Source organism: Sturnus vulgaris, chromosome 7, assembly GCF_052056855.1.
Source record: "Sturnus vulgaris isolate bStuVul1 chromosome 7, bStuVul1.hap1, whole genome shotgun sequence".
Classification (NCBI taxonomy): Eukaryota; Metazoa; Chordata; class Aves; order Passeriformes; family Sturnidae; genus Sturnus; species Sturnus vulgaris.
This window is the reverse complement of record NC_142249.1, coordinates 7,649,349-7,677,157: the sequence shown is the minus strand read 5'-3', so window position 1 is coordinate 7,677,157 and position 27,809 is coordinate 7,649,349. Positions and strand designations below refer to the sequence as shown.

The window sequence follows — 27,809 nt, the reverse complement described above, 5'->3', positions numbered from 1 at the left end:
CAAAATGTCTCTCTCCTTGAAGCTGCCCACTGTCTCCCCTGTAGAAGTGATAGAAACACGTGGATATGCTTCAGTGCAAAGTCTGGCTTTAGTTTAAATGAAAGGGAGGAAGGAATAAGGCTTTCAGACCAGGTAGCCAGACTTTGCCCCTGTCTTGGTTTGAAAGACAGATGTCTGCCAAGGGAGGTGGGAACCTCCCTTGGAATGAAGAATATGACCCCCTTCCCTCTGAATTATTATAACTTTGAAATTAAGGGAAAAAGATGGGAAAAGGAAAGTTCTTTACTAATACATATCTGTGTAACAAGGCAAACAGCACCAAACAGAAGCACAAACCCAGTCCCTCATTTTCTGTGAGGTCCCGGTTGAATGACTGCTCTCATGAGCAAACGCTCAGCTGGGGTAGGAGAAAACAGGGCAGGGCTGGGCTCGGGTGGCAGCACTGAATTCCCTCACAAGGGAAGCAGCTCGACCATCCTCCTTCAAAGCCAAGAGAGCAAGGGGGCTAGGAGCTGCTCCAGCCCCTTTTTCCCCAGCCCAATTCTTGGGTATCTCTGTCCCTCCAAGAGAAACCCACTATTTAAGAGAGTGGCCAGCTTCACCCTTCCCATGGAAACTTCTCTAGTCTCTCCTAAGTGTCAGCTGTTATGGTTTCTTAGTGACAGATGGGACAAAATTCCATTAGAGAAAGAATCCAAAGGAAAACTCTAAACCCCAAGAGTCCCAAAGCAGAGCAGGAAACCCTCCATGTTCTGTTCCACCAAATCTTTTGAGGACAATGGGTAACTTCTGCCAAAGTGAAGAATGAGCTGCTCAGAAGACAAAGCTTTTTAAGCTCTTCACAGCCATTCTCCATGTCTTGTCTGATCATGTCTCTAGATTAGTCTTCTTCCTCCACCCCTGCATGCTCAGGTGATTAAGCTGATCAGCCTTCATTCTCTTGGTGGTACTGACAAACTCCAGGGAGATCCAAGGGAAGTATCTAGAGAAAATAATGATGCTTTCCTTTAGATTAATGCAAGCCAAACACAAAATGGATTGCAATACTGAATCTTCAACAGTGTGTATACCAGCTATAGTTGGAAGTTGCTTAAACAGGACATGTCACTCAATGGATTCCAGTCTGGCTTAAAAAAAGCAGCTGCCTGAGTTAAAAGCAGTCTATCTTAACTGTTAGTGACTATTGTAGTCATAAGTCTATCAGCTGAAGTATTTTGTGACTGCTAAATGTCCAGTGTTTGGAGGAATACAGTGCTTTGATAAAAATGAGGGGAGGGTGATATTCTTATATTAAGTTGGTTGAATGGTACATAGCTGAGTATATTTTATTGCTGAAGTTTCTTCTACTGCAGGTTTGCAGATATTTTGTGCCAATATATTAAAACCCCAAAAGCTGTGTTTATCACTCTCTCTCTCTCTCTCTCTCTCTCTAGTGTTTGTTTACTTGTCTCTTTTGTTTGTTAGTCACAAAAAGACTTGAGGCTGCAAGTGTTGAGTGTGGGGCCTTGTTCACATAACTCATGCATCCATTATGTGAATGGATCCTTTGTCACTTTGCGTTTTGTTTTTTGTTTGTTGACTTAAACTGAAATTAAAACCAGATGAAAAAATTGCAGTGAGGCCGTGGAGTCTTATTTGGGAAGGAAAAAAATAGCTTTTACAACATTGTCCATGAAAAAAGGAAAAGTAAACAAGAAGGCTTTTGAGCTAGGAAGCTGATGTTCCTGCCTTCACTGATGTGGCAAAGGATGCAGAGAAGTGAGTGCTGCTCAGTGGGATGCATCAATCAATGACTGAAAACTGAAATCTGCAGTTATTTATATTTGGATGCTACCTGTGCGTGGCCAAGTCGTGAATGCCATGACTCCACCTCCCACCCTTTCCTAAGCCCTGGAAGCCACAACCCAATAGACATGTCCCCTCCCATCCTTCAAAGATAGTGCTGCTCTTTGAAGTGACTGTGCCATTAGTGGTTGGTCGATCTCTTGTTTATTTATTTTAGTCCCAGTTGCCAGGACACGTACTGGTTATGCAGTGTGCTGTGCTTGGCCTAATGCTGTCAACATCTAACAGGGTGGCGAGCGTGCAGAGCGAGCCAGGACAGCAGAACCTCCTTCTGCAGCAGCCCCTGGGGCGGAAGAGAGGCCTACGGCAGGTGAGGACACAGGCAGCACACAAACCTGCTCTCCTGCTCTGTGATTTGGTGTGGCTTTTCTTGGATGTGGTTCTTTGGACACCATGTGTGGGTGTGATGTGTCCCTTCTGCCTAATTTTTGCTATCCTAGAGCAGTCCCTTGACTTAGAAGGAACCATAGCACAAATTGTAGGTGTGAAGCCAGGCAAATCCCTAAGAGAGGAGGTGCCCTTTGTTTTGAATTCCTCTGCAGGCTTTTTTCTTATTACTATTATTAAATGATGGCTACGCAGCCTGCACTGCATTGCATTCAGTGTTGAAACTGAAAAGGCACAAAGCCCAGACGTTCACAGGAAGGAAATGTGTGAGCTGTGGAAACCTTAAAACACGTATCTGCTAAAAGGAGAGTGAGTGGACACCCAGAGGTGCAGACAGTGATGATCTGTTCTCCTTTCAGAGAGGAATATGTGAACACACATCAGCCTAACTCTCTCTTGCAATGTTTAGCTCCGGCGGCCGCTGCTGTCACGTCAGAAAACTCAGACGGAGCCGCGGAGCCGTCACGGAGCTCGACTCTCAACCACGCGCCGGAGCATCCAGCCAAAGCCCAAACCCTGCGGTACGGCACCGCTGCGTCTCCAGAACCAGCACCCCACGCTGCAAAGCAGAAAATCCTGTGGTTTTACCTTAAAGGAATTGTAGCTTGCTAGTAGCTTATATTAAAATGAAGTCCCAGCAGTTTTGTATTTTTTCCTAGTACGTGGATAGTCTAACAGAAATCCACCCTCTCAAAACGGTTTGATGGTTTCTCCAGAGGTTTTCAAGGTCAAACAGGACATGGACAATGAATTATCTTGTTTCCAAGAGTTGTGGAGAATTTAGGGCATGGGTTTCCTCTAGTCAGGATGCCTTATCCAAAATCTCCAGATGTGCAAGTTTGGAAGATGCTATTGAGAGCAGTAGAAAGAAGGAAATGTCTCATCATAAGCTTAACAGTACAGAGCTTTAAGGACTGTATATGTTTCCAGCACTGCCAAGCTGAGCAGCTGGCTGTATTCTGTACCATCTGCAGTGAGCAGTGAGCTTTGGAGGAAACATCTGCAAGAGCAGAGGTTACTTGTGGACTTTCTGGGTTTCTAGGTGCTCAGCAGGAGTGTGCTGGGACAACACCACTGCTGGAGATGTTCGAAACATAAAAGTTTACCAGAAATAAATAAGAGCAGGAATGGGAATATCAGTTCTACTGTTAAGTTTTTAGTCTAGCTGTCTTTACTCCGTGCTCTTCTGTTATTCCTGGCTAATGGCCATAGTTAGCAGGAATGAGAGGCTATCTGCTGCACTTTCTTTCCTTAGATTTTCCACAAAACCTTAGGCAATTCTCCTACCTTTTTACATGCCAGTTTTGCTTTTGTATTTGAGGGCAGAAATGCCTAATTCATGTGGGAATTCAACTCAGCGTACTCTTCTAGAATGGAAAGATGTTATAGGTGATATTTTTCTCATCAAGCCATGAGAAGAATAGGAGATCCCAGAGCCTTGCTGTGGCTGTGGTGGAAACCCAGGGTAAAAGACTTTTAGATTAGATGCCGATTAGACAGCTTATATAAAGATGGAATGAACCACAAATCCTGTCTTAGTTCTAAAACCTCCAGGGATTCTCTCTCTTCTTTTCTTGTGTGTTTCTTCCCCACTTCTAACCCTCACTTTTCTGGGCTTTGTACCCTTCAGCAGAGCAGAAGCGGTCGGTGACGTTCACTGAAGCCCAGCCCGAGGCAGCCCCAAGCTGTGCCGTGGACTCGCCGGCACAGCAGCTGGGCTGCAGCCCCCAGGCCAGCAGCCAGCAGGAGCCCCTCAGCAAACCCGTGCTGACCTCCTCACCTGCCATCGTTGTAGCTGATCTTCACAGCCAGGTAACGTGACTGGTTTGTACCCTGTGTCCCTCCCCTGCTCTGTCCCAGGCACGGGGAAGCGCTGGATGCGTTGCAGCACTGTGATGGAAGCTGGCAGGGGAGTAAAGACAGCAAACTCTCATGTGTGTCTGTTCTTTAGGCTGTTTGCTGTCAAACCCCCTGCTTCTGGAAAGCCATTCCCTTCCAGATCTATGCAACAATTCTTAATTTGTAAAGATATTTTCTGCATCTTCCCTTTCTGTCTTCCCATCACATACAGTGTCCTTCTGGACCTAATCACCAAGGCAAGCTGTCCTCAACAGGTTTTTACAGCTTGCTCCTCGAGAGATGCCTCCTAAAGGAAGGAATCCATCAAAGCCTCAGGACTCTTTAAGCATCACATTGCAAAAGAAATTGCTTGTCCAACATTTTTCTGTGTTGGACACCACTGAGGATGGTGCAGGGACAATCTCAGTCATCCCTTCAACACATAAGTGACATTGAGATCACCTTTATATGCCCAGTGTATTTTGAGGTTATGTCCTTTGCCATGAACAAATGAATGATTTCTGTCTTACGAATCATAGAATGAATTACAGAATGTTTTGGACTCATTCCAGCCCCTGTCATGGGCAGGGACACCTTCCACTATCCCAGGTTGCTCCAAGCCCCGTCCAGCTTGGCCTTGGACACTTCCAGGGATGGGGCAGTCACAGGTTTCTCTGGGAAACCTTTTGCAGTGCCTCACTATCCTCAGTATAAAGAAATTTTTCCTAGTATCTAATGTAAACCTACTCTGTTTGAAGCCGTATGCTAAAAAAGATGAAATGAGGATGTGTTAATGCCTCAAATCAAATAACCTTTCTGGTCACTGATCACAGCACAAAGATATTGTTAGGTATAATTTTAAGGAATGTAATCTGCAAGTGCCTGGTTCTTCATGGTAAAACGTATACCTGAATGAAAAAATACTTTATAGACCTTTCTTTCCTTTTTCCCCCCCTCTCCCTCCTGCTTTCTCTGAGCCTGACCACCAGCTCTCCTCAACTGCAGAGCGAGGCACTCTCTGCTGAGGAGGAGAAGGAAAAAGAGGAGGGCTTGGAGTCCCGGCCAGCAACAGCACAGAGCACCCCACCCACCCAGCTGTCTGACACCGAGGACTACGCTGGCCTGGAGACCACCAGCCTGCTGCAGCATGGGGACACTGTCCTGCACATCAGCGAGGACAATGGCATGGAGAATCCTTTGCTGGCTACTCACTTCAGCTTCACGCATGTGGAGCTTGGCGAGACGGATGTTGATCTAGATGAATCTCATGTTTAACTCTTAGGGAAGTACAGTAGTGGGAGGAGGAAGGAAATGTGGACCTTTCCTTAGAGTTCCCTGCTAAATAGTAACTAATTAAAACAAGAGCACTTTATTATCCAAAAGCAGGAAATAGCTAGCAGCCAGTTGCTATAGACTGGCACATTTCTATTTGTGAGATCTCTTTTCAGTTCAGGGCAGGACCACAGGAACCAAGAATTTGTACAGAACTCTCAGGATAGGGGTGTGTAGGCAAACGTGGTCCATAGAGCCATGTACTGTGATCAGCAGCCTTACTGAGTAATGGGCTGTTGGACTGTGTGAGACAGAGAAGTCTCTTCTGAGACTGTGCCCAAGATTTATTTTTGTAGTGTTTTTGAGAGGAGGGCTATACAGCAGCTGAATCTAAGGCTCTTACACCTTGAAAACAGTGAAAATACTGACAGAAAGTACCAACCTAAAGCTTGATTTTTTTCAGGCCTGGGACCATTGTTTCTAACGTGCAGAGCAACGATAAGCACCATAAAGCAATTAGAGGGGTTTTTTTGGCACTGCAGACTTTAGTTGAGTTTACTTTTGTCTGTTAGTTCCATTTCACTTTGTAAAATATTGCCCTTGTGCTACAAAAATATTTGCTCCCTAAAAGTAAATACAGTATATACCATAAGGAATGCATGTGCTGTGCACAAACACAGATGGGCAGGGGCTGAGCGGTCTGCAGGTGGTATAAACAGCCCACACTGTCCTGCTTTAATGTAGTGAGCTCTTCCTCTCCACAGATTTAAAAAAGAACCTCCAAGAAACTGCATCTGGAATGTGTGGACCTTTCTGGTCCCAAGCAGCTGCTCCCCTGATGCTGTTGGATGTATGTAGAGGGATTTAAAGTAAATATTTATATATGGTATTTTCCTGTTACTATATATATAAATATACATGTACATTGTAAACAAAAGATGGATATTGCAGGGCAGAAACTTGATGAAAGAATCTATTTTTGGCATGCTGAGATTGTATTTTAAAAGTTCCATTTTATGTATGTAATGTTCATGGCTGCAAATATCAGATAAATGTATGTAACATTTATAGAAGGTGGAGATCCCTGGGGGGATCAGCTGAAGTCAAAGCTGAGTTAAGAGGTTTTGCTGCAGCATCATGGAATTACACTGAAATGTGAATTTAGCCATTAGCTGCTGACAGGCAAACTGCAAAATAGCTGTGAAACAAACCATGAAATCATCAGCAATGCCCAAAGATACCCTTGGGGATCATACACTGCCTTTTTTGGCTCATGTTAGACTAACTGGAGTTTATAATCATGTCATTATTGTGCAGACGAAAATGTTTTGGATCACCCTGAGAGTATCTAAAATGTGCTAACCACCACTTTGGCTCCTGAGGGCTTGCAATTTGGACATACACATGATGAACCAGCCTTACTAAGGAGGGAAATGATCTCCTTCTAGCCATCTCCAGAGAACGGACTTGCAGCTCTCCTCACTGGCTCTGAAATAGCCAGACCCTATGGACGGCTGTCTTGCTGCTCTAGTGCAGCACGCAGGTTTTCCTGGGGCTAAGACAATTAACTGCACCCCTGAGAGCAGGTTTCAGCCTGTGGAGCCTTAGGCTGTGCTGCCTGGCATGTGCCAAATGCTCACATTTGACAGGAGTTGTGCACACCAGTGTGGGCAGGGAACTCGCTCATGTTAAACCTCTGAAGAGAGCAAAAAGCCATTTTTCTCCCAGGTGCTGAGCATGCTCTGCTACCACTCTGTTGGTGAGAGGAGAATCTCAGCATATGTTGGGAACAGCAGGGCTGAAAAAGCAATTATTTTTGTAGTGCACCACCTATATCCCCCACGTATATGGGGCTATATAACGTACAGGTGGTGCTCTAATGCAGCTCCAAAGGGTACCTGGTCTTGTAAGAGAGGTGACAGTGTCTCTCTCTTACGTCCCTGCAGGATGTCCTGGATAACAAACTGTTTCCTCTGCTGATCAAAACATGCTGTACTGCTTTTTTCTTCTTAGTGCACTGGAGCCAGTGCCAGCTACCTGTAGGATGCTGCTTTAGATTAGCTCCTAGCTCAGAGGTCACTCCAAGAATTGCTGAATTCCAGATGTTGTTTTATTATTAACACTGACGCACAAACGAGAAAAAAACCCACAGCTTCACTTTCAAGTCCCAAGGTAGGCTTGGTCACTGGAAAGCTTCAGACATGAGCCGAGTAAACAGCTGGGACACAACACCTACAGAATTCATGGTGCACTTTATAGAGTGACCTTTTCTGCAGAAAATGAGGAAGAATCTTCCTTAATGGAACGTAGAGGCCTTCCCACAGTACTCTACTCTAGAGATGACAAAATAACTGTGATTTATTTCATTTAATTCAGTGTATGTAACTTTCAAGTTTCCACTGTCACAGGTGAATCCACAGTAGTAAGCCATAGCAAGGACTAAAATGCCTCTTTTTAATGTCTACCCCACTAGACATCAATGCAACTTATAAATGACGTAACCTGTAATGTAGTTTTATCCGGGTGGCTGGGCAGCTGGCTTGGGTTTTGTGGAATGATTGTTGGGAGACGGCACAGACAGGCCAGCCCGTCAGCCTGACTTCCCATGCGTTTTACTGTCGTATCAGTCGCATTTAATGCCATCCTGATGAGTGGCATACAAAGTACTTTAGCTGGTTTGTGCTTTCCTCCAGTATCTCCGTACCAGAACTGGCGTTGTTTCTGCTGTGAAGACATACGATGCTGCTTTACATAGTGTTAGAGCCTTAAGCGCATGTCGTGTTCAGCGATGTCCGGCTGTGCCTGTCTTGTCCACGTGTCAGTCGGTCCCGTTGCCTCAGCATTTTATGCAAACGTTGTCCCGAGGATTAAATACAAAGGAACGACGGCAAAGGACAGAGTTCTGTGTTTGAGCCTCTTGCGTAACACGGCCGGTCTGTGGCGCTCTGAAGGGTTTCAATACGCGGTTTTGTCCCGGGATGCCGACAGCGCTGGTTAATGTTTACCTCTCTGCTCGGGGCCTGGCGCGGGGCTGCTGCGGCAAAGGCTGTGCCGCTGCCTCTGCCCGGCGTGGGGCTGCACCTGTGCTTTGGGAGGGACTAAATACACTTCGTTGGGAACTTGAAACCAGCGACACGATGGCTATTACTGCGATTATTATTATTATTTCCGCCAGTTTGGTGCCGAGGGGGCGGGCGGGGGGCGGAGCAGCGGCCCCAAGATGGCGGGGGCACCGCCCCGGCCCTCCCACGGCCCGCCCGGCCCTCCCTCCGTCCCGGCAGCAGCCGCGGCCGCAGCGATGGCGTCGGGGTGTCGGATCGGTCCCTCCATCCTCAACAGCGACCTGGCGGCGCTGGGCGCCGAGTGCAGTCGCATGCTGGACTGCGGGGCCGACTACCTGCACCTGGATGTAATGGACGGGTAACGCCGGGGACGGGCGGGAGCGGCCGGGCCGGGCCGGGGGCGCGGGGGGCGGGCGGAGCGGCCCGCTCCTCCCGGCCCGCACGGGGTAACCTGTGGGCGGGCGCGTCTCTCTCTTCGGCCCCAAGACACTTCGTCCCGAACATCACCTTCGGCCACCCCGTCGTGGAGAGCCTGCGCAAGCGGCTGGGCCAGGAGCCCTTCTTCGGTAAGGGCCGGGGGCTGCGGGCCGCTCCCGTCCGGCGGCGCGACTCGGCCCCACTTGCCCGCTCGCTCTCCTCTTCCAGACATGCACATGATGGTGGCCGCGCCAGAGCAGTGGGTGAAGCCCATGGCAGTCGCCGGTGCAAACCAGTACACCTTCCATCTAGAAGCGACAGACAATCCCGGGGCACTGATAAAGGACATTCGGGAGAATGGGATGAAGGTGAGGGGAGTACACGCTGCGCTCCGCTTAACTAACTGAACGCTGCCTTGCAGGCAGGTGCTCTGTGGTGATCAGTGATAGCACCCGAGGGAACGACCTGCAGCTGTGTCAGGGGAGGTTTGGGCTGGATAGCAGGAAAAGGTTCTTCCCCCAGAGGTTCCCCAGGGAATGGGCACAGCCCCAAAGGTGCCAGAGCTCCAGGAGCGTTTTGATACCACTCTCAGGCACAGGGTGGGATTGGTGGGGCGTCTGTGCAGGGCCAGGAGCTGGCCTTGATGAGCCTTGTAAGGCCCTTCCAACTCAAGATACTTTGATTCCATGATTTTATGAAAAACTCATTCTTGCCACTTCAGGTGGTCTAGGATTGGCACATGCAGCCCTAACACACTGTGAATGAAGTCAGCCTTAAATTTTGGTGACGGAAACTTGGAGGTTTTTTAATGAAGAAGCCTGTTCTTCCTGCAATTACACAGTTGCGTAATTACGTTCCTAGGAATCTGTATTGAGCTCAGGCCAGTCTTGCCCTGAGGTGCACTAATCCTGAGGTGCACTTGGATTTGGCTTCCTTTCATGCAGGTTGGCTTGGCCATCAAGCCTGGCACTACAGTTGAACACTTGGCACCTTGGGCCAATCAGATAGACATGGCTTTGGTGATGACAGTAGAACCTGGGTTCGGAGGACAGAAATTTATGGAAGACATGATGCCAAAGGTAAACTATATTTATCTTTCCTTGCTTATTGAGCTGAAAGCTAATTAACAGTAGGGAGTAAAGTGGTAACGTAAATAAACCTTGTTTAATTGCATAAGAAGCTGCAGGATGGAAGCTCAGTGCCCACCTTTTTATCTGATTCTTCAGGTTCAGTGGCTGAGGACACAGTTTCCCTCCTTGGATATAGAAGTGGATGGAGGAGTTGGGCCTGACACCATCCATAAGTGTGCAGAGGTAAGAGGTTGTAGCAGAGCAGTGTTCTCAGTCACTGTGCTAAGAGACTTAACCAACTCCCAGAAAATAAAGCTTAGGAGAAATTTTTAGTTTTCAGAGAGAACTGTAAAACACATCTGATATCAAAATCTCTTTGAGGTCTAATCTTGTGCCTTTTTAAAAATAATGGCTATTGAAGCCTCCCCTAAGTTAAAGAAGTTTGTTTCTTTTATGTTAGTGTAAATAGGAGCAATGTAATGAAGAAATTACATATTTGGGGAACTTGATTTGATTTGGGGTTGTATTTTGAGGTATGTCATCTGTGTCCCACTTGTTTGCACACACAGAATTCACAACCTCCAGTGCTTTACAAGCCAGCTGTAGGCAGTGGCTCTGTTGCATGTGACTGAGCAGTGTTTGATGTTTTCCAGGCAGGTGCCAACATGATTGTGTCTGGCAGCGCCATCATGAAGAGCGCAGACCCCAGGTCTGTGATCAACCTGCTCAGGAATGTGTGTTCAGAAGCAGCCCAGAAGCGCAGTCTGGATCGATGAGACCTGCCCAAGCTGTGTTCCACAAGGCTCTGGGCATGCAGGAGAACCCTTTTCTCGTGCATAAGTGAGGGCTGAACGAACACCAACTACAGAAACTTCTTGCTGCTGAACAGAGGAATCATTCCTTCACTGCAGTGAAGCGAGCCAGCAGTGAGAAACACTCTAGCTGTCTTTCAGGGTTGGAAATGCAATGGTTTGAACCTGTCTCTTGATTTTGTGGAGGCTAATTTTGTGGCACGACCTCTAATGCTGACTGGATTGAACTACAGTCAGTTTGTTGCTTGCTAGAAGAGTGTAGCATCACCACAAGAATCTCTCTTGTGGAAGACTCTTAATCAAACTGCCTTCTGCTGTCTGTATTTTGTCATTTGATCTGTGCATTCCTACAAAACTTTTCCACTACTGCATTAAACACCCCTTCCTTGGTGTGTTAAGTTCTTTAAGCTGACTGTCATAAATGAGTGGGTTTAGAAATAAGGTTATGGAAAATACAGCTTAAGAGGGCTAAAAAAATTGCCAGTGGTGGTAGAAATGTTCCTGTTCTTTGCCTCTGCTGCATTGGAAGTACTTGGCCTATAAAAATTCAACATCAGGTAAGTCAGTGAAGCATCTTTACCAGATCACAAAGTGGGGAATATCTTCTCACTTACCTTTCAAATAGCTAGATAAGACAGCTGTGTCTCAAATTCCTGGAAGTGATGGAATTCCTACAAAGAATGTTGCTTTAATATTCTTCAGATAAGTAAAAATCTTTATCTTGTGCCACAATTTCCTTGGTTTGCAGATATGTGTGAGTAAAGGATTAAGATGGTAACATACAGAAAGGGTAGCTGCTGATGAGATATGTAGATTTAAATGCCTGGAGATGGGTCTGTAAAACAGCTTGTGGAGCCAAATACTTATCAGTCCTTCAGTTTCCTGTGTCCACAGGCCTGGCCTGATTTGGCACATGAAAGGTGAGTTAACAGTGCTCTAGAGGAAGGCTGAGCAGGCCATTTTTTGGTAGACCTGTCTCCCGTGGCTCTAATTAGCATTGTTGGCTCTTAAATATTTCATGGTATTCTGTGTGGTATTTTTCCCTTTGAGTTGCAATGACAGAAGGGTTGCAGTCTGCTGCCTTGGGGGGCCAGGCCAGGAGGCTCAGCAGCTGCAGCTAGGCCATTTCCACAGGGTGAAAGGCAGGTCTGTTCTCTTTGTAGCAACACTGGGCAGGTGTCACCCAGCAGCTGCTGGGGCAGTGCTAGAGCTGGTGCAGCCCTTCTGAGCCCTGTGAGGTGCCCCACAGCGAGGGCCACTGCCCTTAGGAAGCAGGAGGAGCTAAGGCTAGTTCAGACACACTTAGACAAGTATCTCAAATAGCTGAGCTGCCATGTTTCTTCTGCACGGTTAATTGTGGTTTAGGTGAACAAACACTGCTTCCTGTTTCCACTTGCAACCCCATTTGGTAACTAGCACAAGAAAAATGAAATTGTCTGGACCTATTGTACTGAGAGATAGTTCAGAAGAGGTTTGCCAAAAGCAAGCTTGGCCATGAAAGACTATAGTCCTAAGGGCTGTTGGGTGTGTGTTAGAGTAGCTTATCCATGCTTCTGGAAAGAACCAGCGTAGTTTAATGTATGCATGGACAAACAGTCATGGCTCTGGTAGCTAAAATGCAGGCTGGACAGGCACTAGCTGCAATGAAAATGCTAGTTCAGGATGTGGAGTCTGGCTTTTCATGCTGTTGAAAGCAGTAGGACACAGCTGTAATATACTAACCTACAGTTGAGTATAAGCTGGATTGAAAGCATCATCAAACTATTTCTTTATTCCTAATTAATTTGGGGGTGGTATCCTAGCTGTGCTAGTCAATTGATGGTACTAGGCTTTGTGGAACGTTGTGGTATGTTCTCTGTTCATAGGTTGTAGCCATTTTGTAATTGTTTTAAGGATGGCAGGTTTGCACTTGCATTGACTCTTGGGTTAGGAATCTTGTGGGAGAGACATTACACCTACCAAGTAAAATTACTTTATTGCTTCTGTCTGAATCCCACCCAGGTGGGTTAATGCAGGTGACTCCTGTTGCAACAGCTTGTACACATCTAAGGTTAAATCTGTTAGTGGCCATGTCCATGGAATCACAATAATGAATTATTCTTGTTCTTTAATGCTTAAGACTGTTCCAGTTTCTCACCTGTGTCCATTACAGAAGTGATCTGTTTGGGGCCTGTCCTGTACTCAGTAACAAGCCTTGAGTCCCAGGACTGGATCTGAGTCGTCACATGAAAACGCAGAGAGCTGCTTGCATGGTTTCCCCGGGGCTGAATAAACCTCAGGCCCATTAGATGTTGCAATCCTCTGATAAGGTTACAGCAATTAAGGAGAGCACAGCCTTTTGTATTGAGGCTCGTGGTTTAGAGTGGTCCAGAGTGATCTGACAGCATAGGTCTGTCTGAACTGGAAAACAGGATGAAAACAACTGGGATAGGGCCGAGTCATGCTGGGCTTGCACATGTGCTGCACAGGGTGGTACAGCCCAGAGCCCTGAGATAAAACACTGCAGGAGACACACACAGAGTTTAGTTTTAATAGGTTTAAAAATTCTTATTTGTACTTACATGCCATTAAGGTCCTGGATGCAGGGATGAAGCATTTTAAACCCTCATAGCAGCAGGAAGCAGAGCATAAATGGTGTTAAAAAATGCCTCAATTGAACATGGTAAATAAAGCACATGGGAAATGGCTTTGTGCAGCTGCAAACACCCACTTTCATGCGTGGGTGGGGCCTTGCTGTATTATGTTTTAAGTTGGTTTTTCACAGTCACTCTTTGTAATACCCTTCAGCCACAGCAGTAGGAGCAGCACTAACAGCTGTTTTCATAGCTTAACAGCCAAAGAGAGCTTGGGGTTTGTCTGGCCTTTCATTTCCTGTTTAAAACTTTGAAAAGGAATGGAAACAAGTAGGGGATTCTGCACATTTTATGGCTTCAAGGATGAGCCTGGCCCTGAGGCCTCAGCCTGCTCCCTCAACAGGTACAGCCTCATTACACCAGCATTCATGCAAAACTGAAATGTCTGGAGGTGAGAGCCCAGCTGTGCCAGGACATTGGCTGCAGGCAGTAAACCAGCAGTGCAGCTGCTTGCAGTAGAGGGACAAATGAAAAATCAGGTGCCTCCCAGTCTGGAGCCAAGACACAGAGTGGAGACAGAGAAGGCAGGACACAGGTCTGCAGCTTCTTGAGAACCATCTCACTTGCCATAGAGACAGCACTGCCCACCTGGCCGTGCCAGATGGAAGGATGCTGGAGGTGGGCAGGGGATGGGGGCAATGCAGCCTGTTCCTGGCCCCTCTTCCAGTGTCTTCCACACACACATATCCTGCTCAACGATGGTAGAGCCCTGTGCACACCCCTGCATGGAAGAGCCCTGTACTGGCACTGTGCTCCAGCAGCCACAGTTTGCTGTCACAGGCCTAACCAGCTGAGGCAGCTATTGGAGGAAAGATTTCTGTTGTGAGTGGACTAGGGTAATGACCAAAGAGACATTTTGCTTCTGTCTTGTGCCTGCTCAGCCTTTCTCTAACTACCCTTTTTATTGCTGTCATGAAGCAATAGCAAGGTCCCACAAGGGCTGGCAAGAACATACAAGAGAGGACACAGCAAATGTGGTTCCCCTTGCTCAGAGCACACTGCCTGCCTCTGCAGTCCCTGCAGTGGACAAAGTACCCAGCAGCTGCTTTAGCCCACACCAGGGCTGAGCCTGCAGCCACACAATGGCTTGGCACCACGGCTGGGACCTGAACTGCAGTGCAGGGCTGCTCTGCAGTTCCCCAGGCTGACCAAACTGGGACAACCCAGCTCCTATGACACAAGGAGTCTGGCCTCTTTTTTAACACCCTTCTGTTTCCACCCTCCAGTAAAGAAAAACCATCCTGTAACAGATTGGATTGTATTTCCACTTCCTGGCAGCATTTTCAGGACATGGAAGGCAGCTGGCCTGGCTGGCTGGTTTACTTGGTCTGTCCCCTCTTTTAAAGTGTAGGAATTCCTCCCTTTGCCCCAGGGATCAGACAACACAGGAAGCCCGTACCTAACAACAAAGCTGCTTGAGAGCTGGTCAGGTCAGGCTTCCTGAGGAGAAAAGACCTGCAAAACATGTGAGACACTGACCTTTCAGAAACTTTTTCCTGGAAGTAGATGCACATGCAGGGCAAGAGAGAGGGCAACACACACCTCTGTACTGAGGCACTGAGGAGGCCCTTGGCCTCACAGCATCAGTACCACAGCAAAGCTGCAGTGGGTTTGCAGGCCAAGCAGGGCTCTATGCCAAGAGGAAGTATTCCTCCTACTTCACTTCTAAAAAGCCATCAAATTCAGACTTTATACAACATATATAGAAATAACTTTTAATTAAAAAACCAACCTTGCATCAAAGATTATTGTATCAGACATTGAGGCAAGATTCAAGTTTAAGACAAACCAGTGTTAAAAAAGTGTTTAAAAAAATAATCAGAATGTGCAATAAACTACAATGTAGCAATAGGCTGTAGTGTTGAAACTTTACTGAACTGTTTTCATATGCCCAGTGTGTATTGCCTGTCATTTTGACCAAAAAAATAAATTGACACTAAAACTGGGTCATCTGTCCAGTGCCATTCCAGGTATTACACATGGAAGAAAACTGCACGAAAAACAGAGACTCCTATTAAATTGCCTTCAACTGTCCTACACAGAAAAACTGCCTGTTGATGGATTATACCTACATTCAATGTTTAATCTTTGTTAATACCTCTTGGGATTGCAGATACATTCCAAGCTATGCTATTTAGATGCAAGTTTAAACAACTTGCCTTTGTTTTCTCACTGTGAATGCATTGGGAAATGCAAAATCTACCCAGAATCACAATGGAAAGCTTTGGGGCTTTTTTTTATTGCTCTTCAAGACATTAATCATCTTTTCCTTTCCAGCTAGTCACCAAATGTTGGCATACTTACGAGACTCTTAAAAGGCACTGTACAGAAATTGGAACAAGACTTTAACATATTAAAGCAAAGTATAATGAGCCTCATTAGCTACTGAAGGACTAAGGAAGTAAGATGATCCAAGCCACAACATTCCATGGGCTGTCACTGATTTGGCTCGAGCCTTCTTTCCTCCTGTCTCTCCCTCCCTGCAGGCCTGAAGCCTTTCTGAGTGTCAGATACATTGACTATGGCAATGCAGTGGGCTACTTCTACTTTATTGCTTGAGGACTTCAATATGAAACATGCCCTAGCACTACTGAGAGCTGACTACATGACTTAAGCCAGATGCAAGGCTTCCAGATCCCTTGGTTTGAAAGACAGGTTTTTGCCCCATGGTCACATCACCCAGGAAAATAATCTGAAGCTAACACTTATCCCCACTATTTTCAAGTAGTTTTTCTGTGTTCAGTTGAAGTTGTTGGATAAGGTAGACAGCATCTCCTGCTGCACCAGAGTCCACTAGAACCAGATATGCATTTGAAAACAAACAAACAGAAAAGGATGATTATTGACAAATGTGGCAATATGACAACAGAAAGTGAATGGTGCCAGCAATTTATGTGCGCCCACTCCCGACATTGGGAATATTAGACTTCCAGCTTGAAATAATTACTTTCTCTTGGGGTTCAGGAAGAAGAAAGTGTTGTCTTTGGGATTTATCCTGCCTGTTACAAAGCAAGAAAGAAAATATATTATATGCAGCTAACATAAAGGTTTTGATTTGTGCTGTCATATGCTGTGTGAACGAGAGATTTTACCTTACACTTCTCTCCACATTAATTGGCTTTCTTAATGAACCACATTATTCCCTGTCACCTTTGTTTCCTTGTACTGTTGCTTCCCAGGCAAATGCTTTTGCAGTCTTCTGACTCTTGGGTAGATTGTTTTCTTGGTGGACAGCCATTGTCTGGCAAAGCAGTGGGTGTGCCTGGAGTGCAGGGAGAGTTGCTGGGGAAAGTTGCACTTGACATTTCAGTCTGATTCGTTACTTGATCTTGGCACAGTAAAGCTTCTACCTCTTCATCTTTTAGTGGAAAAACTCGAAGTTCCCACAGCCCAGACTGAAAGGAAGCAGAAGAGTAGGAGTGAGGGTGGAAAAAAGAGTGTAGAGGATAAAAAGGGATTTCAGTTGAGTCTGAACTGATTAACTATGTGCAGAATCATGTGCTATCAAGTATCAAACAAGTGTCTTTCTTTACAGTGTTTGCAGGACTCTTCAGATAAAGAATACAACACTGACAGGCACCAAGATGTAAGCTGGCTGCATAAGGTTTTGAACTAATAATAGATTTACCCTTGAACAGGCAAGGAAACACTTACCCACAATGCCAGACCATCAGGATGCCTGACTCCCTAGTGACCAGGCCTGTCTGGAACTTTGGCCAACACCCCTGAAAAAAACCCCAGCCCGAACCCAGTCCTTCCATATTTGCCTCAAAAACATATGCCATTCACTGAGCAATGAAACTTTTAAACTTTTTACTCCTGTTCTAAACAGGAGTTCAGTGCACGTTAACTTGGGTGACAGCCTGAGATTCTGATCAGTGAGACAGGAGAGTATCTTCAGGTTTCTTTGCTGTCACTGAAGAACTGACCAGACCTGGAAGCTATTGGAGGCACCCACCTTCTCTTCCTGACTCTCCCTGCAGAGTGGTGCCATCCCTGAACAAACAGAGCTGTGTGCTTCCGAGGTTGGGTCAGGAGCAGGGTCAGCAGTGCAATGGTCTTTCTGCACCGAGTCCTGGCTGTGTCGACCATCAGCATTTTTGCTGTAAGACCTAGTGCAGAATTAGAAATGAGTTTTAAGAGCTACTCCCTGCCATTTCACATTGCCATGAGCAGTTCACATTTTCTTTTCAAAGTGTTCAGTTTCTCCATACATGCTACCTCCATTCTGCTTGCTTAAACCAAAGGAGCAGAGGAAAACTGGTGTGGTTCTTGACCTTGATGGCTGGAGCCAAAGCAAAGTGCTATGTGGAGGAACAAAATGGATAAAAATGGGTGGGACAGGCACACTGTGGCAGCAGACAGCTACTGACTGATCCCACTGTGCATCTTGCTCCACATGCTCACCAGAACTGTGATTTTGGACATAAGAAATCAGTGAGCCACAGGCTGTTCTGCTCGGGAGAGCGGCATCACCCACAGGAGCCCGTGGGGTCCAAACTGCACTGTCAGCACTGTGCCAAGTGCAACTCGAGAGACAAGTCCTTGGGCTCCCCCTTACCACTTCTGCTCTGGACTCAAGTGCAAAGCAATCAAAAATCTAGTAAGATTAAATAATTTGAACTGATTTTTAATAGAAATTTAAACTAGATATAAAATAGTGGCATGCATCTGAAATTCCAGGTGGAACCCGACCTTGCTCATGAGCAGTTTACTTCTGAATTCAAGCAACACTAAGATTTTATCAAGGAGTTCACAGTTTCAATATTAGGGTACATACAGAACTTTTTATTTTCAGTACACCTTCTAAAGTTGGGAGTTTTTATGTTCAAAATTGCTTAAAATGAAATTCCTCGAGATGGCTTAGCTCTATTTTTATCCTGCATTAAAAAAGCTATCTTTGTCTATTTATTCCTAGTGTCATAGTTCACTTTCAGACATGAGTAGACACAAGCATGTGATAAATAGCAGAGAAAGTTATCCCAGCATTTATAGGCTGCTTTTTACCCTGGCAGATTATGATGTGATTTATGGGAATCATTTTCTCACGGCCAAACTGCAGGTGCAGCTTTATGATATTTTTTCTGATATCCACTACTTTTTGCAAGACTTTTAGTGGTTTTATTTAAATCTGATGTGTTCTGCACCGGATGGCAAGCTTGTGAGAATTCACACGATGACTTTCTAAGTGTTAGGCCCATTGCACAGCCCAGGTCCCTTCAGTAACACATCTCTGAACGCTGTGGAGTTTCATCTGAGGTGAGTGAAGAAGGACTCGGGATACACTGGGTGGCTAAAGTCATAGTAACCGGGAGTGGCAGTCTAGCAAAGCTGTGTGTTCAGTGAGGAAGGAAGATAATTGTTTAGTAATGCCAGGTCACTAACATGTCCAATTTCTATAAGTATGCATGCCTCAGCATTGCCTTCCCTTACCAGCCACTAATTAAACATACCTGGTACAGTCCCTGATGAGTTAATTAATGGTGCCCTCATTTTGAAACGTCTGTGACAGCATTTCTGAGAGTCCTGTACCACAACCCACACCAGGTTCAATAGGAAGGCTCTGATCAAAGCCAATACACCTGCCTGCTGTTCCTCCTGGGCCAGCGGCTCTGCTCCCACAGCGACCACCTGGCACGCTCCCGTTCCTCGTACTTGGTGTGGCGCAGGGAAAAAGCTTTGTCTGACAGATCTTCTACCTGCAACCAGACACGGGGACAGCTGTCATTATCAGCATCACTAAAAACAACAGCAGACTGTATTAGAAATGATTCTGCAAAGATCTGTTCAACAAACAAGAAGAGGCAACACAATGCATGCTTTCACTACAAAGGCACATTTACATGCGTTCATGTGGTGATGCTGTCATTTCATATTTTTATTTCTTTACATGTCTGTGGTTGATCTGAATGGATATAGAAGTTATACCCCCTCCCTGCAACTAACACATTTTTCTCTGTGGTGAGAGGCAGAAAATTTAGAGGACAAGTATTCATTTGCAAATCAAGGCAGTGTTAAAAGTACATAATAAAGACAAGGAAAAATACCAACAGTTTCCAGAGACTGCTTTAGGAGGAGGCTGGGAGGCAGCAGGATTTGCCAGGTGCTCTTTTAAGCACTGAGAAATAGGTTTGAGATCACCAAGGACTTTGATAACTCCACAGAGAGGAATTCAGTGAACCTGAGGTGCCACATTCCTGCTGTGAAACCAAGCAGAAAACGGCTTCTGCTTTGAAGATACTATTTCTTACCCAACAGTTTGCATGATCGCAAATACAGCTTAAAGCAGCCCTAATGCAAGTACTTTACCTGCTTGTAGTAAAGCAGCTTTTTAGGTACAAGATGAGGCTATTGCACTTGACTTTCACTGTGGAAATACCATCTGTGTTTCCATGATGGCAAAAGTTTGTTCACCACCAGTTGAACACACCAGGAAGTTTGTTCCTTATCCAAAACAGCACTTTGCTGCCCTTCCCCCTCACTCCCCTGATGGCAGGGGGTGTTCTTGGCTGGATCCCTCCAGTACAGCTCACAGTTGTTTCAAAGTGCTCCAAACCATTCAAAGTTCACCTAAAAAGCTGAGGTTGGCAGCAGTATTTGAGTGCTGCAGCCGTGGATTTTATGCCAGCTAGTCCCAGCTCAAAAGCTGAGAAATTCTTGGAAAGAACAATTCTTGGTCATAGGAGCTGTGAAGCTGCACTGCCAGATCAATCCCAGACAAGAATTATACTAATAATTTGGGAGGTCATGGAAAATAACTGCATTTTTTTTTCTAAAGCAAAATCCTCAGTGGAGTTGTACAAGTAACACCATTTATTTTCCAATTGAGCCTACAAAACAGAGAACCAAATGCATGGTCCTCACTGCAGTGCCAGGCAGTGCCACAGAGACACAGTGCCACTGGCAGTGCTCCACTTCATCGTGTTTCTGTAGAAGCCATCCCCAGATCGAGTGTCTCAGCACCGAGGTGGTTCACAGCCATTAGGGGTACAATGGCAGAGTATCACAACCAATCACTGTGATTCCAAAGGCTTCCTTTGGATTGGAATCAGACACAGGACTCATCACACAGAACTGTGGCTGCCCAGTTCCTCCTCAGGCCAGCACTGGACAAGAACCTTCAGACAAGCAGGCTGCTTAGTTTGCTCATCTCATCACTCCTTGCTGAAGGCTCCTTCATTGCTTTTATTTATTTATGTTAAACACAAACCACTTTGTTAGCTGCTGGTTTCCTTTCAAGTGAACTTAATGGGCTTCCTCCTCTCTCTGAAATTCATCAGCTCTGTCACTTGGAAAGGATCCAAACAGGGCTACATCTCAGTTCACATTCTGCCTTTCCAAGGTCAATGATGTACAGCATGAAAGTGAGAATTTTATGAACTACTGAAGTGTTATTCCCTTGGGGAAAATTCAGCATTTTTCTGTGCTCAGATTTCCTTTGAAGTGGAAACAAAAGACAATTTAGAAAGAAAAACTCAGGAATTTGAAAATATTTTTCTTAGCAAATTGCCAAAACTTTTCATGCTGGGAAGAGATTTCATTTTTAAGTTGCCATTCAAAAATTGAAGTCCATATTCCTCTTCAAGTGAAGAGTTTTGAAAAATACAGAAATAAGCCTTGTTTGTTTTCCACAACTGGTGATAGCATATTTAACCACTTCTTTATTTAAAATGAGTTTTACCCTATTTTTTGAAAAGTAAATTTTCTTATTTAAAAAATTACTATCAGTTCTATGGATAAAAATTTCATGACATCAGAATAAAAGGTCTATACTTGGTTCACTACAGCCTCTGCCACTCCCCAGCATTTCCTCTAACAACTTTAGATTAATTTAAAGTTCTGTAACAGGAGAAATTTGGTGGGTTTTCCTCGCTAAGGTTAGTTTGAAAAAGGACAAAAGAAGTGTCACTCCTCAGTGGGTGGATCTGGCAGTGATGTTGAGAGAAAAGGCTATGGGGAACGCCTGCTTGGGAGGCATGTCTAATGATTTCACTCAAAGAAAATTAAGCTTTGGATCCCCCCATGACACTGCATCACACTGTGCATTAATGTTGAATAGCATCAGGAATATTTCTGAAAGGTTCTCAAAACAACAAAATCTGTGTTTCGCTCTTTGGCTCCATAGGAAACTCTGAGTCATAGGCCATGAAAACACTTATGCAAAACTAGCTGCACAAGGAATTACTCCAAAGAATTTGTCATTATTAAAACAACTACAAAACAAACTTAAACGTTACAACTGTGCCTTTCCAGAAGCTTTAACCTGACAAAACAAATTAAAACCAAAACAAAACAGGAAAACCTGCACCACACCCTCCCATGCCTTAAAGCAATAAGACTGCAAATTCATACATGCAAACCAGGAAACTCAAATGTTCTATTTCCAGAAAATATTTTTAGAACAAGTAATAGAGCAGACATAGATAGTAGATTAACTTTTGCATTGCCAATTTTGTTCTTATAAGGCAAAATTTCCAGAAACAAAAATGCACCCATAAAAGGTAAGCTTTTTGTTCACAAAAGCACAATGAATAATAGGTCTGATTCCCAGAAAGTGCTGAGCTCCTATCCTCAAAAGTGTGGCTCACGTGGAGCATGACAAATTGGGGACCTCACATTTATTTGTAATTTAGTAAATGTTGGATGCAGGTCTATTGCAGGGATATGGGCTGTTGCACTGAAACCCTCTAAATGAAGAAGACAGAGAAGGAGACAAAGATGAAGATGATAACTAAGATGGAAAAAAAAAGTTATATAGTGACCGAAATCCCTGACTACTGCTTGACAAAAGGACAACTCTGAAATTTTAAATTTAGCTATGCAGAGGACAGAGAAGTAAAGAAACTATTATGTAGTATCACAAAAAATTTTTAAAGTTACATAATTTCCAACACCACCACAGGCTACTATGCAGTCAAATAAAGAAAAAGAACATTTTATATAAAAGCAGAAAGTATGTTTTGCCTTCCCTTGTGTTATATGAATGACCTACTGAAGCTTGGCTTGACTTTAGCACATGAAGCAATTTCAATAGTGTCAGAGCATGAGTGCAGAAAATGCCAACAGGTAATGGTGCTGTTTCCTCATGTCTTTTTACAAGCTTACTTAGTAGCAAATATAATTCAGCTCAAAGCTAGAGGAAGCTGAAGAATTATGATCAATCACCTCTTCTAAGTACTCTGAAAAACACCCAAACTAATTAACACCATCCTAAAAGAAAAGATTTAAAAATTTCCACAAAGAAAATGATTAGAATTTTTCTCTGTCTGACATCTCTCCCCCTCATTCCACCCAGTAGCTGACAGATGATACAGAAGCAGTGGGCCACAGCAGGAGGCAAAGCTGCTGTATTGTTAACTCAAGTTATTTCCTGGCCAGAGGATGAATCATACAGGATTGAGAGTCATGCCAAACACAAATGTACTGGGTGGGCTACTAATTCAAACATTGGCCCATGAACTTCAGAGAGAGACCTTGAAGTCCCTTCAGCAAAATACACTAAAAGCACGAGACAAGTCATCTCTATGGGATCTGAAATCTAAACATGAAATCCACAGATTCCATGCAAGTTCCTTGAAGCCCTGAATGCAAATCACTGCTGAAATTCCTCACTCCCCCCCAGACACCAGGATGAAGACAGCAATGAACAGTAGCTGCTCAAGGGACAGTGTGCCCTTGCTGCCTTTATTAGTTATTCTCCACACGGTTTAATTAAATATCCTTGCAGGAGAGTTCTCCTGTGTGTGGAATTTGACCTTCTGAGTACAAAGAAAGGACAGGCATGTTTCCTGCTAGCTGGGATGGTACTAACCCACAAATCAGTGGGTGGAAGTGACATAAATTTGACCACAGATTTCACAGGAATTTCTCAATTGTACTGGAAAAGGCAGGGACAAAGTTAGCTTTTCTCTTCCTTCCAACCCAAGAGTGTGCTGCCAGATAAGTGCAACTACACCAAGTAAGGAGCTGAGACCATGATGTTCTCCTAAAGGTAAGGTTATGGAGCAGGTAGCTACAGACCTAGTAAACCTCTGAGGAAGTCTGTGCCTTGTGGAGAGCACATTTTCTACCCCAAGGGAGTGACATAATGATTTGTTTTCTGACTTTAATGTAACCTTCTGCACTGCTACCTAAATGCCATCTTTTTCTACTGCTATGGCAAGTAAACCTCTGCTTTAGAGCTTCTCTCAAATAGCAGCTCAAAAACAGATATTGTGGATAAAGGCAGAAATACAAGCCCTACAGTTACAATTGGTGATAGTGGGAGAGACTGGAGGGAAATTAAATATGTCCAAAGGACAGCAAAACTGACAGGTTTCTGGAAAAGAAGCCACAAGAAGTTTGGAAGGACAGAAAATCAGCCTAGAGACCACACTTGCTGGTACATTCACCCTGAGGTTTGGAAGTGCTTCAAACCTCTGACTAGGGGAGAAAGGGACCCCCCAGCTGCAAAGTCCATGGACATTCCCTGAAGAAAAAGGTAGATTCTTACATCTGGAGGAAGCAAAACTAGCCCATGATTTGCAAACTTAGCTCAACCTGCCTGCAGGAAATGCTGAAGGTTATTTTGTTCCTGACAATGCAGAAAAGTTTGTTCCCAACAAGAGGGCTGCAAGAAAGCAAACACAGAAAAGGAAACTGAGGAAACTTGCTGGACCCACAGGCAAGATGCCTGATCAGCATATGAAGAACAACATGCCATGGGAACTGGCCATGGGAGGAGAGGATGAGAGGGAGGGACAACACTGGTGGCCCCAGAACACAATCCCACTGGGAGAGGCAGCATTACAGTGCTCAGGAGCAGGGGGGCACAGCCTTTGGAAGTGCTGACTGTGCAGCAGCAAGGGGCAAGAGCCACACAAACAATGAACAAGGAATATTAATGGTATGCTTGCATTTCTCTCTTCCACTGTAGGGATAAGACACATTTTCACAATCTGATACTTAATACTTAATTTTTGAAACTTGAAACTTACTGGGATTTTTATGAAGTCAGTGTTTTCAGAAAGTACGTATCAATTACCCCAATTATATATTGTATCTACTGTAATTAATTAAAGTTCAGCCTACCTCTTCTTCATCTGTTTGAGATTTTTCTAAAGGCTGAAGTTCAACAACTCTCCAGCTAGAAATGAGACAAAGAAAATCAAATTCAGTTTAAGGTGCTGATAACAGGTTGCTGAAATTTATATTTTCCTTTCCAAACAAGGTATCTAACCTTTACTTTTCCTAAAACAGTCTTTAAGATATCCAATACAGTTGTAATAATACTTTTCAACTTAAAAGACAATAAAAGAGCAAATACATATTATGGATTTAAAGTACAGAACAAGTACATTTACCACTTCAGGCAACATTGCTACTAAGACACTGGAGTAAGCAGAGGAGACCAATCACCCTGTTTTTGAAATCTAAAGATGTTCTCTTTCTAAAGCCAAGGAGAAAAAGGTCTCTAGATTCATGGATTGAAGGCCTACACTGTATGGAAAGAAATAAGCTTATTCCACTGTATCAGAACAGCTAAATTTAAAAAATAAAAGCCAAATACATTTCTGTTAATTCACAGAAAATAGTTCACTACTTTCTTGTGAACACACAAAAAAAGACAGCCATCTCCAAAAACCCGTTCAGAGCTTGTCAGCCTTATTTTATTATTATTATTATTATTAAATTAAAAGTTATTAAAGGCCATAACTACTACAAAGATTATAGAAATCCACTTCTATTTTTAGCAGCTTGTGCATCTCCCACATCCCTGTGTATACCAGACTATTTCTCCTGTGCTATCAGCTGTCCAGTCTTCCCACCACTTCAGTCACATGAACTGAAATGCACAGATAAAAACCCAAGTGCATGAGAAGATCATCTTTAATATTACAACATTTTCTAACTCTGTGTAACTTATATTCTTAATTAATGTTCTCATGTTCATTTTCATGTCTTTGCAATGGAAGAGGTTGTGAACAAACCTTGGAGTAAGGATTTCTTTGTACTGTAGTTTCTCCAGCTTTGATGGTGCCACCAGTGACATGGGAATAACAATGTTGTCTATATCATAGGAGCTCTCACTTCTCAACCTCCTCCTGGAGTTATGCTGAGTAACAGAATCAACACCAGAGCATGTCAGCTCAAATCACAGGAAATACATGCTAGCAGAGAAACATTAGAACTTCCCAAGGAGAAAACCTGAACTTTAATGGAAACAGAGTATTCTGAAATGCTCATTTATGTGCTCTTTGAGGATGATCAACTCAGGGGTGTGAAAAACCAGGTTCACTTTTCTGGTAAAATTTAAAAAGTTTAATAAAAGACAATAAGAAGACAAAGATAATAAAGCAAAGGGTTAACAGCTGAGTGTTTGGCATTCAGCCAAGAGCACTGCAAGTATCTCTGGAGTCACTTTTTAAATACTTTTTTTATTCTATCAGCCTGTTGTGTATTTATAAACTATTATGCATATTTAAATATTTTTTACAAACTAGTTTACATACTCTAGGAACTGTTTAGTGTAGCTGGTCTTTAGGCTTTTTTTTAGAGCTCGCATGTTTTTTGGCTGTGGTTTTAGTTTATTCTTATTATTACCTTCAGTTTGGGCCTTGGTTTATATTTTTTTTAGATGGCAGGTGCTGATACTTGGCATATTAGTAGTAGGGTTTTTATCACATGTTTTCTGGATGTTATTCTAACTAAACAGGCAGTTCAATTCTAAGTATAACTATATATTAGCTATTTCACTACTATGTTTAAGTTTTGTTAATAGCAGAAAAAACCCCTGTATTTTTATAGTAAACTTATTTTAACATTATACATATAGCATTTATTTTAATATTTGCAAAAAGCCGATTTTATTATAACATATTTTATAATATGTATTTATAACAAGGGATAATAAATAAATTTATAATAAAGGAATGTGTGTTGTCTAAACTCTGTGGGACACACATTTAAACTCAACTCTGCATTAAAGCATGACAAATTACAGAGCACCATAGACCACTATATCACATATCCCATATACCACTAGGCTTAGCAAAACCATGGCACCTGAATCTGAATATTGTTGTGAATTTTCCATTAATTCCAGTAAAACAGTGTGTTTCTGTACACTGAGCTAAAGTTCTGCTGCTCCTCAGCAAATTATATAACCAGGGACTTTGACTATATTTCTGCATAAATAGGGAAACTGAGAGTTAACAAATTTTCTGACTCTATTTGCACCATGAGGCCATTTTATATAGCTGCACCAAAAAAAAGGGTTGTAAGTTCCCTAGTGCAAAACTGGTAACATAAATCACAGTGCATTTAATGAAACTTAGAAAAAAAAGAAGGCACAATGCCAATAAATCAAACTTACACTCCAGTTATATGATCTGCAAAATTCTTTTACAAGCAAGTATCTGTTTTAGAAACACCATATACTCAATCTGGAATACATTAGTTAATGCAATCCACTTCATTCACTGTAAAAATGCTCTGCACTGTCATAGGACACTGTGACAGAGGTAAAAGGCATATGGCCTTGGATTATTAATTTGCATGACTCTGTGTTGATATTTCCTGGGGACAGTGACACATTTTTGGTTTACCTGTGATGAAGAGCTGTGGCTGGGCCGAGACATGGCACTGACACTGCTCGTGGGAGTAAAGTTGTTGTGGGACTCGGGCTCTGCATGTTGGAAGGAGAATGTCTCAAACTGAGCACTGCTTTCACCTGTCATAAAATATAGCAATAAACAAGACATACTGGCTGTTGGTTATTAGACTGCAGAAATTTTTCCACACACTAATAGTAAAGTCATTTCTAGAAGCCCACAGTGAGCCACTTAAAATTTACTGGATACTAAAAAAAGCCATCTAAATAAACAGTTGCTATTCATCCTGTCATTATTGTTTCACAAAACTCATCTCTCTTATTCTATGAAGGATTACTTCTCATGGAATCAGCTTTATATGGGGAAATCCTGACTTTTTTTTCAGGAGTTGTCATAGACTACACACACAGCAAATGCAATCTGTCTTAGATTCCCCCTGTTCCCCAGCAGCACTTCTCTAGTTGGAGTGCATCTCACAAGTTCTCCCTGACTGTTTCTTCCTTAATAAATGATAAAACTGGTAGCAAGGGTAACAAACAAAATCAGTTTAGATCTCCAAACCAACAGCAGCTTCTTCTGATTCACTGCTCCAGACAAACTGTAATTCCTGTTTACCCCCATTCAGTCCCAGTATAAGCAACATTTAGTAGGATTCATAATTAAACCACCTGTTCTGCTTTCCTTCTACCTCATTTCCAGTAAGAAAGGAGAACTCAGACTTAATATACCAACGAATAAAACATGGAAAAAGAGGCAAGACTGATCCTAAAGACTCTATTGCACAAGCTGGGTCAAGGTCATGAACTACCATCTCCCAGGCAGTTCTGCAACTCCCTGGCACACAGCTTTTATTTTTGGCTTTGTTCATTAGGCTGATGGA

At 43.7% G+C, this 27,809-nt stretch overlaps 3 protein-coding genes across 25 annotated transcripts in view; 2 read left to right on the top strand and 1 right to left on the bottom strand.

The window, feature by feature from the left end:
- UNC80 (unc-80 subunit of NALCN channel complex) overlaps window positions 1-8,235 on the top strand; it is a 128,611-nt gene extending 120,376 nt beyond the window's left edge. For 14 of the 18 annotated variants that reach the window (XM_088167677.1, XM_088167674.1, XM_088167673.1 and 11 more), the window contains 4 exons: window positions 2,074-2,155; window positions 2,642-2,753; window positions 3,863-4,044; window positions 5,077-8,235. In XM_088167677.1, coding sequence (XP_088023803.1) covers window positions 2,074-2,155; window positions 2,642-2,753; window positions 3,863-4,044; window positions 5,077-5,346 — 646 coding nt within the window. In that variant the 3' untranslated portion in view covers window positions 5,347-8,235. The other 4 variants (XM_088167679.1, XM_088167678.1, XM_088167665.1 and 1 more) reach the window with 3 other exon arrangements.
- Window positions 8,236-8,603: 368 nt separating this feature from the next.
- Window positions 8,604-11,102, top strand: RPE (ribulose-5-phosphate-3-epimerase). 2 transcript variants are annotated; one of them, XM_014893530.2, is made up of 6 exons: window positions 8,604-8,763; window positions 8,892-8,971; window positions 9,051-9,190; window positions 9,767-9,901; window positions 10,049-10,135; window positions 10,546-11,102. In XM_014893530.2, exons 1-6 carry the CDS (start codon window positions 8,642-8,644, stop codon window positions 10,666-10,668), a joined length of 687 nt encoding a protein of 228 aa, XP_014749016.1. In that variant the 5' UTR covers window positions 8,604-8,641; the 3' UTR covers window positions 10,669-11,102. The 2 variants fall into 2 exon arrangements, with proteins under 2 accessions (XP_014749016.1, XP_088023812.1); XM_088167686.1 differs by having other exon boundaries at window positions 8,628-8,752.
- A 3,936-nt stretch (window positions 11,103-15,038) lies between these two features.
- Window positions 15,039-27,809, bottom strand: part of KANSL1L (KAT8 regulatory NSL complex subunit 1 like) — a 60,721-nt gene continuing 47,950 nt past the window's right edge. For 3 of the 5 annotated variants that reach the window (XM_088167681.1, XM_088167682.1, XM_088167683.1), the window contains exons 10-15: window positions 26,924-27,048; window positions 25,307-25,431; window positions 24,408-24,462; window positions 18,924-19,036; window positions 17,296-17,449; window positions 15,039-16,732 (exon numbers count right to left, since the gene is read on the bottom strand). In XM_088167681.1, the coding sequence (XP_088023807.1) occupies window positions 16,484-16,732; window positions 17,296-17,449; window positions 18,924-19,036; window positions 24,408-24,462; window positions 25,307-25,431; window positions 26,924-27,048 (821 nt within the window). In that variant the 3' untranslated portion in view covers window positions 15,039-16,483. The remainder of the gene's footprint in view (window positions 16,733-17,295; window positions 17,450-18,923; window positions 19,037-24,407; window positions 24,463-25,306; window positions 25,432-26,923; window positions 27,049-27,809) is intronic. The other 2 variants (XR_015804751.1, XM_088167684.1) reach the window with 2 other exon arrangements.